The sequence below is a fragment of the Mustela lutreola genome, chromosome 15 (genome assembly GCF_030435805.1).
Source record: "Mustela lutreola isolate mMusLut2 chromosome 15, mMusLut2.pri, whole genome shotgun sequence".
NCBI lineage: Eukaryota > Metazoa > Chordata > Mammalia > Carnivora > Mustelidae > Mustela > Mustela lutreola.
In genome coordinates this window covers 44,994,061-45,009,014 of record NC_081304.1, presented here as the reverse complement: position 1 = coordinate 45,009,014, position 14,954 = coordinate 44,994,061, and the positions used below count along the sequence as shown (strand labels likewise).

Sequence of the window (14,954 nt, the reverse complement as noted above, 5' to 3'; positions counted from 1 at the left end):
GTAGCAACAGACTTAGAGTTGTAATTTAGAAAGCCCACACTGGCAGATGTGTGCAATGCACTACCTAGAACCGGTGTGCAAGCTGTTCACAGGAATACAGCTGTAGATATAGAATAGAGATGGAGATCATGATAGCAGGAAGAGCAGAGGATACGTTGTAGCCACAGCTAAGGTTTAGAAGAATCTGGACAAATGACCTGAGAGACTCAATGGAGAGAACTCTATACTTCTACCTGGGTTGGCACATTCGGCTCCTTTTGTCTTGAATGCTCTTTCCCCACTTGCCATTTCAACATTGAGTTAAAGCCACCTCCCTTTACTGACTGGATTGGGGGCCCTGCTCTGTGTTCCTAGAGCCCCTTTGTCGGGTCCCTACATAGCAGTCAGCATTCCTTTGTCATTGCTTCCTGGTTCCTCCCACTGGTCTGTAAATTCTGTGATGTCAGAGCCCAGCCTTGATCACCTTTGCACCCACGCGGCAAATGTGGTGTCAACTGTTTGCTGAATGAATCAGTGCAAACAGAAAACTTTTTAGCCAGTCTACAGAGAAGCTGGAGGAATCACCAGAAAGACCGATGTCTCCAGAAGCCCAGGCCCTGGGGCCACATCCATCTTCTGTACTCGGAGTCGCTGCCTAGAAATCTTGGGCCTTCCGGGAACTTGAAGCCTGGTGCAGCGACGGGCCGCGTGGCTAAAAGCGCAAATACAAACCTCCAACCGACTGCTGGCTAAGCCCCTATCCCCTTACCCCAGGCTTCGCCTCTCCATCCCATGCAGTTCCGATCCCCACCAGGCGGCGACGCACGTGAGAACGCGTGCGCAGTGAGCGCTCGAGGCGTCCTTTGCCCTTCTCCCAATGGCGGGTTGCGGTCCCCTTCCCGGCATCCTTGCGGGGGCACGGTGAGCGTCATTTCCGGTGGGGAAGGCCCGCGGCCGCCGCCGCCATTTCGGACACCGCTGTGAGGCTGAGACCGGAGCCGGTCCGCTGGGCGGCGGGCGCCGGGGCAGGAGGGGCGCGCGCGGCGGCGGCGGCCCAGCGTGTAGGCGCGGAGTCGGCCATGGCGGGCAACTTTGACTCGGAGGAGAGGAGTAGCTGGTACTGGGGGCGGTTGAGCCGGCAGGAGGCGGTGGCGCTGTTGCAGGGCCAGCGGCACGGGGTATTTCTGGTGCGGGACTCGAGCACCAGCCCCGGGGACTATGTGCTCAGCGTCTCCGAGAACTCGCGCGTCTCCCACTACATCATCAACAGCAGCGGCCCGCGCCCGTCTGTGCCACCGTCGCCCGCCCAGCCTCCGCCCGGTGAGGACGGACGGGACGGGAGGCCCCGGGCGGGGTGAGGGCCGCGGAACTCCCCAGCCTAGCCGGCTCCTCTCCGAGAGCTGACCTCCACGAGGAACGTGGGCAGAGGGCCGGAGTGACCATGGCAGGGGGTATCCTGGTGCTTTGGGGTCGTTCACACCACGAGCGGGTGTGTGTGAGGGAAAGAGTCGCCACTGACCCAGGCCTCTGGGTGTGACTTGGGAGGACAGCCCAGGGGAAGGGGAACTGCTTCGGCCCCAGGGTGGGGCTAGCGCCCGGGCCAGGCACAAGGGCAGGGCCGGGCAACGTGGGGACAAAGAGCTGAGGGGGATGTTGGCACTGCGGGGGCATCACTTGGCAGCGGTTCCCAGAATGAATTCGATAATCCTACAAGTGGCTTTTTAGACTTGAAACATTTCCTGTAGTGTTAGAGAGCCGGGCTTGGTTTGGAGAGCTATTCTCCCCTGCTGGCCTTTGGTAGGAAGTCACCACATACTAGCCCGGAGGGATGGAGACACCCTCAGGAAACCGGTCAGCTTTTTCCTTTCTTGGGCATTTTTCCAAAATACTTTTACTGTCCTCTTCCCCCGCAGAGGACGAAGGTGGTGAGCTAAGTGTCTTGGGTATAGAAGTAAGCCCTCTGTGATCAGCCCAGAACAAGTTGATGTCCAGCTGCTGGTGTCCAAGAGATCTTAAAGTCCAGAGACAGTTTCTACAATTAGGGGGTTCTAGTTTTCAGGGTATTTTGTGGAGGGCAGATTTTTTTTTTTCCCCAGGAAATAAGCTAGTGGAAACAGTCCCTTCCTTGAAAGTGAAGGGAACTTCCAGTTTTATTCGACTTGAATGTTGTCAGTGTTATATGTCAGGGCCTCTTGTTGCTCAATAAGTTGGGGCTGTGACCTAGGTCTTTCTTACAAGGATCACTGAGATGTGACTGTCTTACTTATTCCTTGAGAGTTGTTTGGAGAATTTTAAGGAGATTTATGCACTTAGTGCCTGAGGTTTGTGAAGGATAGAGGAATTCTGAGGTTGTCATCTTACCATCACTTGTGTAGCAGCATCCAGAGTCTTAGTCTTTCTCATTGTTCCCAAGTTGAAGCAGTTTTCTTCTGACCAGCTGAGCCTAGCCCCAGGCCAGTCTCTTTCCCTTTTGGGATAGTCCTAATTTAGATTTATTCACTCTGGCCAGAAATGGGGAGGTGGGATAGTCAGTCTCTTTGTTGCTAACAGATACCAATTATAAAAAAAAAGAGTATGGAATCTTTAAGTCCACAAATTATCCTAGGTCTTCTCAGTCTGGTTAGTTAATAGCATAACGTGAGACAAGAATATTGATGTAACATAACTTTGCCCCAAACTAGGTAAATTCTACCTTTTTTTTTTTTTTTTTAAGATTTTATTTATTTATTTGACAGACAGAGATCACAAGTAGGCAGAGAGGCAGATAGAGAGAGAGGGGGAAGCAGGCTCCCCGCTGAGCAGAGAGCCCGATATGGGGCTCGATCCCAGAACCCTGGGATCATGACCTGAGCTGAAGGCAGAGGCTTTAACCCACTGAGCCACCCAGGCGCCCCAGTTCTTTTAATGTATTTTTTTTCTTAAGAATTATTTGTTTATTTGATGGGAGAGAGCACAAGTAGGCAGAGCAGCAGATAGAAGGAGAAGGAGGAGCCGACTTCCCGCAGAGCAGGGAGCCTAATGTCCAGCAGGATCCCAGGACCTGGGATCATGACCTGAGCCAAAGGTAAATGCTTAAGGACTGAGCTACCCAAGCACCCCTAAATTTGACTTTTTACCACTTTCTTGGTATCTAGGGTTTTACATTACAGTGCAGTAATATGATGGCAAATGGTCACTGAAACTCAATTTTTGACCTTCTTTCCCCCAATTTTCAACCTTTTGTGTATACATTTTGTAAAATTTGGAGATGGCAGCAAGCAGGTTTGCTAGTTTGAGCTTTCTCCACACCTTGGTGTTAGGACTTTATATCTCTGCACTTACCTTGATACCGAGCTCCACCTTTTCATAACAGATACGAGTTCAGATCCTTGGCCCAAAAGAGAAGGTGAAGATTGCCAGAGTTTGTGTAGAAAGTTCATGGGCATTGTGGTAATTCTTGATTCTGGTAATGTGCCCAATTTTCCACACACAGCAATCGATTGAGTTGCTGTCTTTATAATAAAGATTACTTAATCTTTGTTTCCCCTCCTTTCCCGTCAAGCTCTTTTTCTTTTGAAACTACACAGAGAAATTTCTTAAATTTTAGAAAAGCATGTAGAATATTTTTTTTTTTTTTAAAGATTTTATTTATTTATTTGACAGAGAGAGATTACAAGTAGTCAGAGAGGCAGGCAGAGAGAGAGAGGAGGAAGCAGGCTCCCTGCCGAGCAGAGAGCCCGATGCGGGACTCGATCCCAGGACCCTGAGATCATGACCTGAGCCGAAGGCAGCGGCTTAACCCACTGAGCCACCCAGGCGCCCCAAGCATGTAGAATATTAATAGCTAACATTTATGGACTGGTTATTCTATGCCAAGTACTTTGCCGAGTACTTTCTGTACTTTATCTCATTTTCTGCCCATAACAATCTGGTGAGAAATATTGTGATCTCTATTAATTGAAATATTTTCATTTTATAGGTGAGGAAACTGAGAGTCAGAGATTCAGTAACTTGCTCAAGGTCACACAGCTGGTAAATGATTGAGCCAGATTTTGAACCTCAGAATTCTAACTAGAGAGCTGACACTTGTGCTGTACTTCTTTTTCTTTCTTTTGAGATCTGAACAATGCACATAGTAGATTCAACACTTTTGTTTTTGTCATGAAGTCCTAGGTTCTGTTTAAAGATGAAAGAATGACAAGAAGAAACTAATTTAATATTTGGACAATACTTGTCTGTTATCGAAAAGTCTAATGATGATGAGGCTTTTACAGTTCTCATTTGGCAAATTGAGCATGAAAAGAGCTTTTTACTTAGGACTATATAGCGTATTTTGTGGACATAATATTTTTGTATGGAATGGCTTATTCCTTTAGAGGAATATGGTAGGATGGATTAGGTATTTTTAAGCTTTTCTGGTGAGTATATTTTTAACTTAGTTGTTCAGCTTCCACAGGCTGCCATAGTCTGGGAGCACCCTGGTTGTGCCTCAGGGCCATAAGGCAGGGTTTGGTATCAAGTCTACTGGGCATACCTTGTCAGGTTGGACTTCAAGGTGTACCTCTTGGGAAGGCTTTGCAATCATTGATTCACATGTTTCTTTGAACAATGAGGTATTACTAGACCTTAGCCAGTAGACAGTTGAATAAGTGTGAGCTGGGAGAGTAGTTTTAAGTCTGAGCTCTGGAGCTTGGGTTTGAGACATTCTTCCTGGCCACTTACTACTTATGTAACTTTGGGTACATTCTTTAACTTGCCTCTGCCTCAATTTCCCCATCTGTAAAAGAAAGGAAATGGTGATATTGACCACATAGGGTTCTTATGAGGATTAAATGAGTTTTAGTGTATTAAGTGCTTAAGAATGGGGCTAACATATAGTAAGTACTTGATAAGCATTAGCTGTATTAGTCCTTTGAACATAAGTATGAGGTTGGGAGAGCAGGAGTTGAAGCAAAGTGGAAGACTTCTCAGCATTGAGGGGCTCACAGGCAGGCATGATGTGGATTGGTGAGCATGGTAATAGGATAGCTTGTGTAAGGGAGTAAGTGCTGGGGTGGAGCATGATGGAGTGCATCGAGAAGTTTGAAAGGACCTTGGATCCATGACATGGAAATATGATGGCACCTGGTGTTACCTGCTTAACCCAGAGCCTTCTACCTATTGTTCTTGTGGGTGAGGGAAGCATAAAAGCTTGCCTCATTTTGGGGCAGGGAGGAGCAAAAGTTGGGGTGGTTATTGTTTACGCTGCCTTTTCAAGGTGGTGCTGGACCAAGCCATTCTCTAGAAATCTTGTGGGACTGTCCATTACCTACTGCTTTTCTACCTCCACCATCTGTGTTTCATTTGTTTACCTCATCTTTGTAGTTCTCAAACCTGGTCTGCATGTTTTATTCATCAGTTACAGAGTATCCCTCCATCCAGTGGTTCTGGAGAAGTTCTTCAGTGAGTTACTTCTAGGTTTACATCCAAAAAAGGATGTCTCGGTAAAAGGAAGTAGGTTTATTTATTGCAGGACTTCTCAGCCATTTGCTGTGCTCATGTGAAATTATGACCCTCCCAAGAGAGGCAGGTTTTTGACCACAAGACATTTTGAGAAGTGTCCTGAGATTCTGTAGAATCTTCTCTGGGAAACAATGCAGTGGACTTGGATTTGGGGATTATTCGAAAATTTCTAAAGGAATAAAGAGGTTTGGGCAGGGTACAGTGTACCAACTGCTTTTAGGAGCTTTTATTACATAGGTGTTTGACACCAGGAGAAGTTAAATAAGAGTTCTTATAGCTAGTAAATGGCAGAACCAGAATTCATTAAACCTAGTCATTCTGAATCTGTGAAATACCATGCTGATACCCACCATTTTTAGAAAGTTCTGTTTGCTTAGGAGGACAGATATTTGATACCTCTTTAGGAGACCTCAGATGAAAGTCAGCAGCCTTTTTAGCCCTTTGTCTTGGACAGGTGGTAGGGTGTGTTTAAGCATTTTCTATTAATACCATAGGCAGAAGAGGAGGAAAGGAGTGGAATTAAGGAAAGAGGAAGGGAAAATGGAAGTTCTTCGAATTCAGGGAGAGGCCGATGATGGAGCTGCTGTGGTGGTACCCATGCCAGAAGTGACCTGGCCTATTGAAGCCCATGGAGCTCTTGGTTGTTCTTCATAAAACCTTCAGGGAATGGTGTTGTAAAAATTGATGTAACCTGAGGGCTAAAATGCTTAAGAATTAATGAGTTGAGCATGTACAGAAACCAAAAGAATATGAAGTGCTTGCATTGATTTTGATTTCTTAATGTGTTTGTTCATAACTCATACTCAGAATACCAGCACAGGTTTATGTAAAACAAGTCAGTGACGTTTTCCAAGTCCCAGCAATGGGAACCTGGTCTTTGGTTCATTTCTCTAGACTGACTGACTATATCTCCTTCCTTTCCTGTCCTCCTCTTTCCTGCCCTTGGATGTTTGTGGTTGGAAGGCGATGACGTAGGGAAGAGGAGCTGGAACATATAGCTGTGATGAGGTTCGGGCTTATCTGAGACTTACGTTCTTTTCTCCCCCTTTTCCTTCTGGAGTTTGGCTGATGGTCCATGTTTTTGACTGCCTCAGCAGTACACAGAAACAGGCACTCCTCTGGTGGAATTATAGTGTCCATAAAATAGAAAAAAATTTGTAGGTAAAGAAAATCAAAGGGGTGCCTGGCTAACTCAGTGGATAGAGCATACAACTCTTGATCTTGGGGTTGTGAGTTCAAGTTCTGCATTGGGTGTAGAGATTACTTAAAAATAAATATATTTTTTTAAGAGTATCAAAGATTTTCCTTGGTGTTTTGCTTGTATTTCTCTGCTGGGATTGCCAAGCCAAAGAAGAGAAGTCATTGTGGGTCCAGTTCACACCATGCAGCATTTGAGCAAGAAATGAATTGAACCAACTTCCTACCTTTATATTTATGGCAGAGGAGCTGCCATTTTTTCTTTTCATAATTTTCATAGTGATCTTTTTTTTTTTTTTTTTTTTAAGATTTTATTTATTTATTTGACAGAGAGAGAGAGATCACAAATAGGCAGAGAGACAGACAGGAGAGAGAGATGAGGAGAAGCAGGCTCCCTGCTGAGCAGAGAGCCCTATGCCGGACTCGATCCCAGGCCCCTGGGATCATGACCCGAGCCGAAAGTAGAGGCTCAACCCACTGAGCCACCCAGGCGCCCCCATAGTGATCTTTACAAGGGTCTTAGCCTTGTCTTATTTGTTCTTTTAAACTATCACCCCCCCCCCCCAATCAAACACAAAACGCATTTTACTTCAGCTAGTACAGTAATGGAGGAACCATAACAATGGATGACAGGAGTGGTTACCTTCCTTTTTAGAGTGAAAAGAATGCCTTGGAAATGTTCAGGTATGGTCAGGGCTGTTCTTTCATGGTGATTTCGTTGTATCTAAGAACAGTTTTTTGTTGCTACTGTTTTTTTGTAAGAATAAATCTCCAGTTGAAAGTGAAAGTCAGGGGGGAGATAATGTCTTCCTGAGACCTCCTGCCTCATTCTTTGCTTACCAGCCACACTGTGTGTACCTTTATATCCGCAACTGTCCTATGAGCTTCTTAAAACTGGGAACAGACTTTAACTTCCTTCCCTTACTTCAGAATTTTGTTCATTAAGAATAATATTAACATTTACTGAGTACTGTCTTCCAACCACTGTTCCAAAAAGGCAGCTAGTGAAAACCATTTTGGCTTTTGCACCTTGGCATGTAGTTGGGTAAACTCTAGCAAGGGAGCTTTCCTCCCTTTGTGTCATTAGGACCATTTTCTAAGCCATGGGTACTCTGCTGGTGTGAGGGTCCTCCTTAACACTCTACCTGGGAGGCTTTCTGGACCAGACAGTGCTGAGTAGGTCTCCTTGGAGCTCACATTGACCCAATCCTTCACATAGTTCAGCAGGTCTAAAGGATCACTGAATTAACTTAGTGGCAATAAGCAGAATGACCATATATCTCATTGCCTACCAGACTTGAATGGGAACAATGCCCCTTCAGTGGTCCCTTTGAGTGAAGGCAAACTCCAGAGTATTGCACCACCATGCTCTGGTATATTCCTGACCAAAGTTCTCCAGTTCAGCTCTTGAAACTACTGGGGTTGTGTCCTGCAGGTACCTGATGGTGTTTGCTGTAGATATGTAGTCCTGGGTCTGGGCATCTATTTAAGCATTTTTTTTTTTTAAGATTTTATTTGTTTATTTGACAGACAGAGATCACAAATAGAGAGGCAGGCAGAGAGAGAGAGAGGGAAGCAGGCTCCCTGCTGAGCAGAGAGTCCGATGCAGGACTCGATCCCAGGACCCTGAGATCATGACCTGAGCCGAAGGCAGTGGCTTAACCCACTGAGCCACTCAGGCGCCCTATTTAAGCATTTTTAAGAGATTTTATTTATTTATTTGACAGTGAGAGAGGGAACACAAGCAGAGGGAGTGGGAGAGGGAGAAGCAGGCTTCCCGCTGAGCAGAGAAGGCAGAGGCCTAATGACTGAGCCACCCAGGCACCCCTCTATTTCTTGAGTTGGGGAGCCAGCCAGCATTACTGAGTGTGGGCTATTAACTTGTTTTAGCTTATAGCCATGAATTTCACAGATGGACTTGTGTGATACAAGAAATGTGCAACTGTCCTTTAAATTGTGTCTTGGTGTCTCGTTGTGCGTTCATTTGTGAAGGCACTTATCAGTATTCATTCAGTACTGAGGACTTCTGGTTAACTTCTGTAGTTTATCTTTTCGCTTCTTTCCACCACTGAATTTCAAAGGTACTTTTTCTGGTCATTCTGGAAGAAGTGATTTTTAATACTGAACAAAATAATTGGGTCTCATTTCTTTTTTTTTATCTTTTGGGTCTCATTTCTTTTAGAGTGCAAATTGATTTAGACATCCATCTTGGGCTATCACAATATTCCTATTTCACCACATTAATCACAGGCTTGCTTTTTTTTTTTTTTAAGATTTTATTTATTTATTTGACAGATCACAAGTAGACAGAGAGGCAGGTGGGGATGGGGGGTGATGTGAAGCAGGCTCCCTGCTGAGCAGAGAGAGCCCTATGCGGGGCTCGATCCTAGGACCCTGAGATCATGACCTGAGCTGAAGGCAGAGGCTTAACCCACTGAGCCACCCAGGCGCCCCTCACTGTGGCTTTTAAAGATTTATTTGTTTATTTGAGAGAGCGAGAGACCGCAAGCAGGGGTGGGGAGAAAAAAAGGGAGAGAATCTCAAGCTGACTCTCCATTGAGCGTGGTCCCCGACTTGGGGCTCAATCCCATGACCCTGAGATCATGACCTGAGCCGTATCACTATGGCTTTTAGATAGTGGACCAGTGTTCTTGGAGTGAAGAACATAAATTGGGCATTTTCCCTTAATAGAGGACTTGAACAACTCTCCCAAAAGAAGTACAAATAGTAATCTTGAAATACACCAAACAATCAAAGATGATATTTAAAAAGAAATAGCATTTCTCATTAAATTGTCATTGAGAGGCGCCTGGGTGGCTCAGTTGGTTAAGTGTCTGCCTTTGGCTCAGGTCATGATCTCAGGGTTCTGGGATCAAATCCTGCATCAGGCTCCCTGCTCAGCAGGGAGCTTCTCTCTCTTCTTCCTGCTTATGCTCTCTCAAATACATAAAATTTTAAAAATAAATAAATAGTCAATGAGAGAGAGCCTATGAGCCGGGAGAGGGGTGGTTGGAGAGGGAGAAACAAACTCCCTGATGAGCAGGGAGCCCGATGTTGGATCAGATCCTAGGACACTGAGATCATGACCTGGGCTGAAGGCATACACATAATGGAGTGAGCCACACAGGCATCCCAAATTGTCAGTGATCTATTTATCTTTCTTTCTTTCTTTCTTTCTTTTTTTTTTCTTTAAAGAATTTATTTGTCAGGGCGCCTGGGTGGCTCAGTGGATTAGGCTGCTGCCTTCGGCTCAGGTTGGGATGGAGACCCGAATCGGGTTCTCTGCTCAGCGGGCAGCCTGCTTCCCTTTCTCTCTCTGCCTGCTTGTGATCTCTCTCTGTCAAATGAATAAATAAAATCTTAAAAAAAAAAATTTTTTTTTTGACAGAGAACAAGCAGTGGGGATGGCTGGCAGAGGGAGAAGCAGGCTCCCCACCAAAGAAGGAGCCCAATATGGGACTCAATCCCAGGACCCTGGATTTATGACCTGAGCCAAAGGCAGATGCTTAACCAACTAGTTGCCCAGGTATCCTTTGCAATGCTTTTTTAAATGCTGTTTTGGCAAGGATATGGAGAAAGTGGGAACTCATAGATCAGTGGTAGCAGTGGAAAATCTTACCTTTTGGAGGGCAATTTGGCAACATAAACCATAAACCTTAATGTTCTTACCCTTTGATCCAACAGGTGCATTTCAAGGAATTTATTCTAATGAAATAAAAAAAACCCTCTTTAATAGATAAGAAAAAAAATGCTCATAATAGCATTTTCACTAGTGAAAAGTTAGGAATACTTTATAGCTATTAAAAGTCATGTTCATGGGGCACCTGGGTGGCTCAGTGGGTTACGCCTCTGCCTTTGGCATGTCATGATCTCAGAGTCCTTGGATCAAGCCCCGCATCAGGCTCTCTGCTCAGCAGAGACCCTGCTTCCCCCTCTCTCTGCCTACTTGTAATCTCTTTCAAATAAATAAAATCTTTAAAAAAAGTCATGTTCATGAAGAGATGAGAAATTTTTTATTATATAAAAATAAAATTTTTTATAAGAAAAAAAGGCAAGATGGGACGCCTGGGTGGCTCAGTTGGTTAAGCAGCTGCCTTCGGCTCAGGTCATGATCCCAGCATCCTGGGATCGAGTCCCGCATCGGGCTCCTTGCTCGGCAGGGAGCCTGCTTCTCCCTCTGCCTCTGCCTGCCATTCTGTCTGCCTGTGCTTGCTCTCTCACCCTCTCTCTCTCTGATAAATAAATAAAATCTTTAAAAAAAAAAAAAAAAAGAAAAAAAAAAAGAAAAAGAAAAAGAAAAAAAGGCAAGATAAAAAATTTATATTACCTAACTATAAAACACTTGTATATATTTATGACATACTTGTACACACACACACACACACATATATTCAAATTTGGGAGGTTGTAACTTAATGCTGAATTGTGGGTTAAGGGTGGTTAAAAAAACAAAAAAACAAAAAACAAGCTCTGCAAAAAACAGTTTTCTGTTTTATTTCATTACTTTACCAGGAAACCAAAATGATTTGATATTTTGGTGCTTAGCAGAGTGTAAGTTAAAGGGTATATTCCTGGGGATCCTGGGTGGCTCAGTGGGTTAAGCCTCTGCCTTCAGCTCAGGTCATGATCTCAGGGTCCTGGGATCGAGCCCCACATTGGGCTCTCTGCTCAGCAGGGAGTCTACTCCCCCCACCCCGCCCTGCCTTTCTGCCTACTTTTGATCTCTCCGTCAAATAAATAAATAAAAATCTTAAAAAAAAAAAAAGGTGGGGACCCCTAGGTGGCTCAGTTGGTTGGGCGGCTGCCTTCAGCTCGGGTCATGATCCCAGCGTCCTGGGATCGAGTCCCACATCGGGCTCCTTGCTTGGCGGGGAGCCTGCTTCTCCCTCTGCCTCTGCCTGCCACTCTGTCTGCCTGTGCTCACTCTTGCTCCTCTCTTGCTGACAAATAAATAAAATCTTAAAAAAAAAAAAAAAAAAAGTTGTATTCTTCACTAGAAACTTTTTCATTTGAACTGATGCATGTTAATTTATTATCTTTCAGTTCTAAACTCTTGGGATAGAGAGGGAATATATTCTGCAGTCAGATGCTCAATGCCTGAGCTATACCCTCTGAGGGAACACATTCGGAAGCATGCCCTGTGTATCTAGGGCCATACACACCTTTACATTATGTGAGTGACCCTAGCGTGTCATAAGAGGTTGAGAATTTTAATTTTAATTTTTTTTTTTTTAAGATTTTAAGTAATCTCTTCACCCAGTGTAGGGCTGGAACTTACAATGCCAAGATCAAGAGTTGCATGCTCTGCTGACTGAGCCAGCCAGGTGCCCCCAGAGGTTGAGAATTCTAACACTTTATTTTTTCAGGCATCCTTATTTACTGTTTTTTGTGACCTGAAGGAGCAATATGGTTTACATGTTTTATTTCAGTGCAGACCTTAGGAATTGATTGTTAAGCAGTTAGCTTCCTGGTTTCTCTTTTTAGACTCCTTGGTTCTTTTGCCTAATTAAGGTTTTTTGTTTGTTTGTTTGTTTTGGTAGCTGTCGGAAATGAAATTGAGGGTGCCTGGCTGGCCTAGTTACTAGAGCATGGAACCCTTGATCTCAGGGTTGTGAGTTTAAGCCCCACATTGGGCATAGAACTCACTTCAAAAAAAAAAAACAACAACAAAAACATCTTTTTTGTTGTTAGAAATTGTACATTCTAGATGTGAAGATAAGGAATGTATGAGCCTGGTGTAGATAGATGGCAAGTTCTCCCCACCTCTTCTTGGAAAAGCTGCTGGGACCTATGAAAAAGGAGAGTTGCTACATTTCCTGAGGTTGAAAAGAAGATTACAACAAAACCTTGAACCTTATGCTACTCTGTAAATGGGATAGCACAGAACATTTTGGGAGAATGAACAAAAAAGTCTCCATGTTGCTTTGTCTTTTTTTTTTTTTTTTTTTTTAAGATTTATTTATTTATTTATTTGAAGAGCGAGATCACAAGTAGGCAGAGAGGCAGGCAGAGAGAGAGAGAGAGAGAAGCAGGCTCCCTGCTGAGCAGAGAGCCCGATGCGGGACTCGATCCCAGGACCCTGAGATCATGACCCGAGCCAAAGGCAGCGGCCCAACCCACTGAGCCACCCAGGCGCCCTGTTGCTTTGTCTTTGATCCGGTATGAAAGCATTCCCTTACCGGCCTGGTCTGTGAAGGCCTTCTGTTCCATCTCTGCTGTAGGTGGTGATGGGCATCTTTTTAGGGTATGTTTTAACTACAGAGTATGATTTTCAGTTTGCCATAAGGAGAGGGGTTATCTTTTCTAGATTTTTTTTTTCTGATTAAGTATTGAGTAAATGTGTTTAGGAAATGGTTAAAATCTGCATTTTATCTCCTTTGTAATACATCTTTAAATAATAGCCTGCTCTGTTTTTTTCCAGGGGTGAGCCCCTCCAGACTCCGAATAGGAGATCAAGAGTTTGATTCATTGCCTGCTTTACTGGAATTCTACAAAATACATTATTTGGACACTACAACATTGATAGAACCAGTTTCCAGATCCAGGCAGGGTAGTGGAGTGATTCTCAGGCAGGAGGAGGCAGAGTATGTGCGAGCCCTCTTTGACTTTAATGGGAATGATGAAGAAGATCTTCCCTTTAAGAAAGGAGACATCCTGAGAATCCGGGATAAGCCTGAAGAGCAGTGGTGGAATGCAGAGGACAGCGAAGGCAAGAGGGGGATGATTCCAGTCCCTTACGTCGAGAAGTATAGACCTGCCTCCGCCTCAGTATCGGCTCTGATTGGAGGTAACCAGGAGGGTTCCCACCCACAGCCACTGGGTGGGCCGGAGCCTGGGCCCTATGCCCAACCCAGCGTCAACACTCCGCTCCCTAACCTCCAGAATGGGCCCATTTATGCCAGGGTAATCCAGAAGCGAGTCCCTAATGCCTACGACAAGACAGCCTTGGCTTTGGAGGTACATAATGTGCAAAATGTAGAAAGAAGAGATCTGCTACAGGGTCTCCCTTTCACACCTCTTAGAGCTTTGTAGGAATGCTGAATACAAACACCAGCATTGTGATATTGTAGCTGTTGAACCATTAAGTACTGATTTTGGGCATTAATGTTAGGTTTTCTCTTTTTTTGTAGAAAACCTATTTTGGAATAAGTAAGCTTAAAATTGTGTAACTGAATGTTTTGATTGATCTACTAAACATACTTTGATTTCTTTGATAACACCACCTGAATTCACAGGAATTAACTTAAAATATTTTTTTCTCATCTATCTTCTACTCTGATTCTTTCTTTCTGTTTATCAATGTCTAAAATAAGGTGGGCTTTCCCACAAAAAAACATGTTTCTTCTTTAGGGGGCATAGAGTTCTTACCATTGACTGCTTTTGTTTATCAAGTAAGAATTCAGGAGGAACAGTAAAGCATAGAACAGGTGAGAAAAGATCCATACCCAAAACTGTGTGTTCCAAGGAACAGCAGGTTTACTTGGTTTTTGTTGTTTGGTGCATTTTACAGCGAGGAAGCCGGTTCCTCCTGAGGAGTAAATTTCTGCCTTTTACGGCGAATAGTTATGCTTGGTAGTCTGTCTCCTCTGGTCAACTATTGCATTTGGTCTATTCCTTTATTCCTCTCTTTAACATTCACAGCTTTGTCTCTTCTCTCCTCCCTCCGTCCCTCCCTCCCTGAGATAAACAGAGCTAGTGGTTCAGAGTAAAAGCTTGTACAAAAGTGGCATGCCATCTTTCAGAACCTACTGATAGAACTTGAATGTAAGTAAGTAGCTAACTTTCATAAGTACAGGCTGAAGTTACGGAAGCTCAGACTAGCAGAGAAGGAGCAAAAGTGTATTTTTATAAACTGAGATCTCTAAGTGCTGTTTCCTTTGGGTCGTGTTCACACAGTGGGAGTAAAACTGCCTTCTGCCTAAGTAGAAGTGTTAGCCTACAGAATAAACTGGGATTTATTTGAGCCAGTCTCTGATATTATTGGATTTGAAAATTTGCTTTTACATTCTGGATAGTGGCTGCAAAGAAGGCTAGTTGAGTCTTAGAGGTTTGACTGAAAAATGTATTTTTATGGTGCTTGTTTTTTGAGATTGCGTTGTGACTTAAAAGTATCATGTCTCCGCTTTGATAAGAAATGAAATTATAGGTCGCACCATTATTTCCACCACTCTGAGTTTGCAGGATAATGAAAACAAGTTTCTTGCCTTGTGTTTTCATTTAAGTTCAGATGATGTCAACATCCAACATGGTGCTGTGCATATGGCAGATGGGATTCCTGACATTTTTTGCAGACCTTG

At 44.2% G+C, this 14,954-nt stretch overlaps 1 protein-coding gene across 5 annotated transcripts in view; it reads left to right on the top strand.

Annotated features, from left to right (window-relative positions):
- Nucleotides 1–902: 902 nt before the first annotated feature.
- CRK (CRK proto-oncogene, adaptor protein) overlaps nucleotides 903–14,954 on the top strand; it is a 30,699-nt gene continuing 16,647 nt past the window's right edge. For 2 of the 5 annotated variants that reach the window (XM_059148392.1, XM_059148391.1), the window contains exons 1-2: nucleotides 903–1,299; nucleotides 13,079–13,614. In XM_059148392.1, the coding sequence (XP_059004375.1) occupies nucleotides 1,059–1,299; nucleotides 13,079–13,614 (777 nt within the window). In that variant the 5' untranslated portion in view covers nucleotides 903–1,058. The remainder of the gene's footprint in view (nucleotides 1,300–13,078; nucleotides 13,615–14,954) is intronic. The other 3 variants (XM_059148393.1, XM_059148395.1, XM_059148394.1) reach the window with 3 other exon arrangements.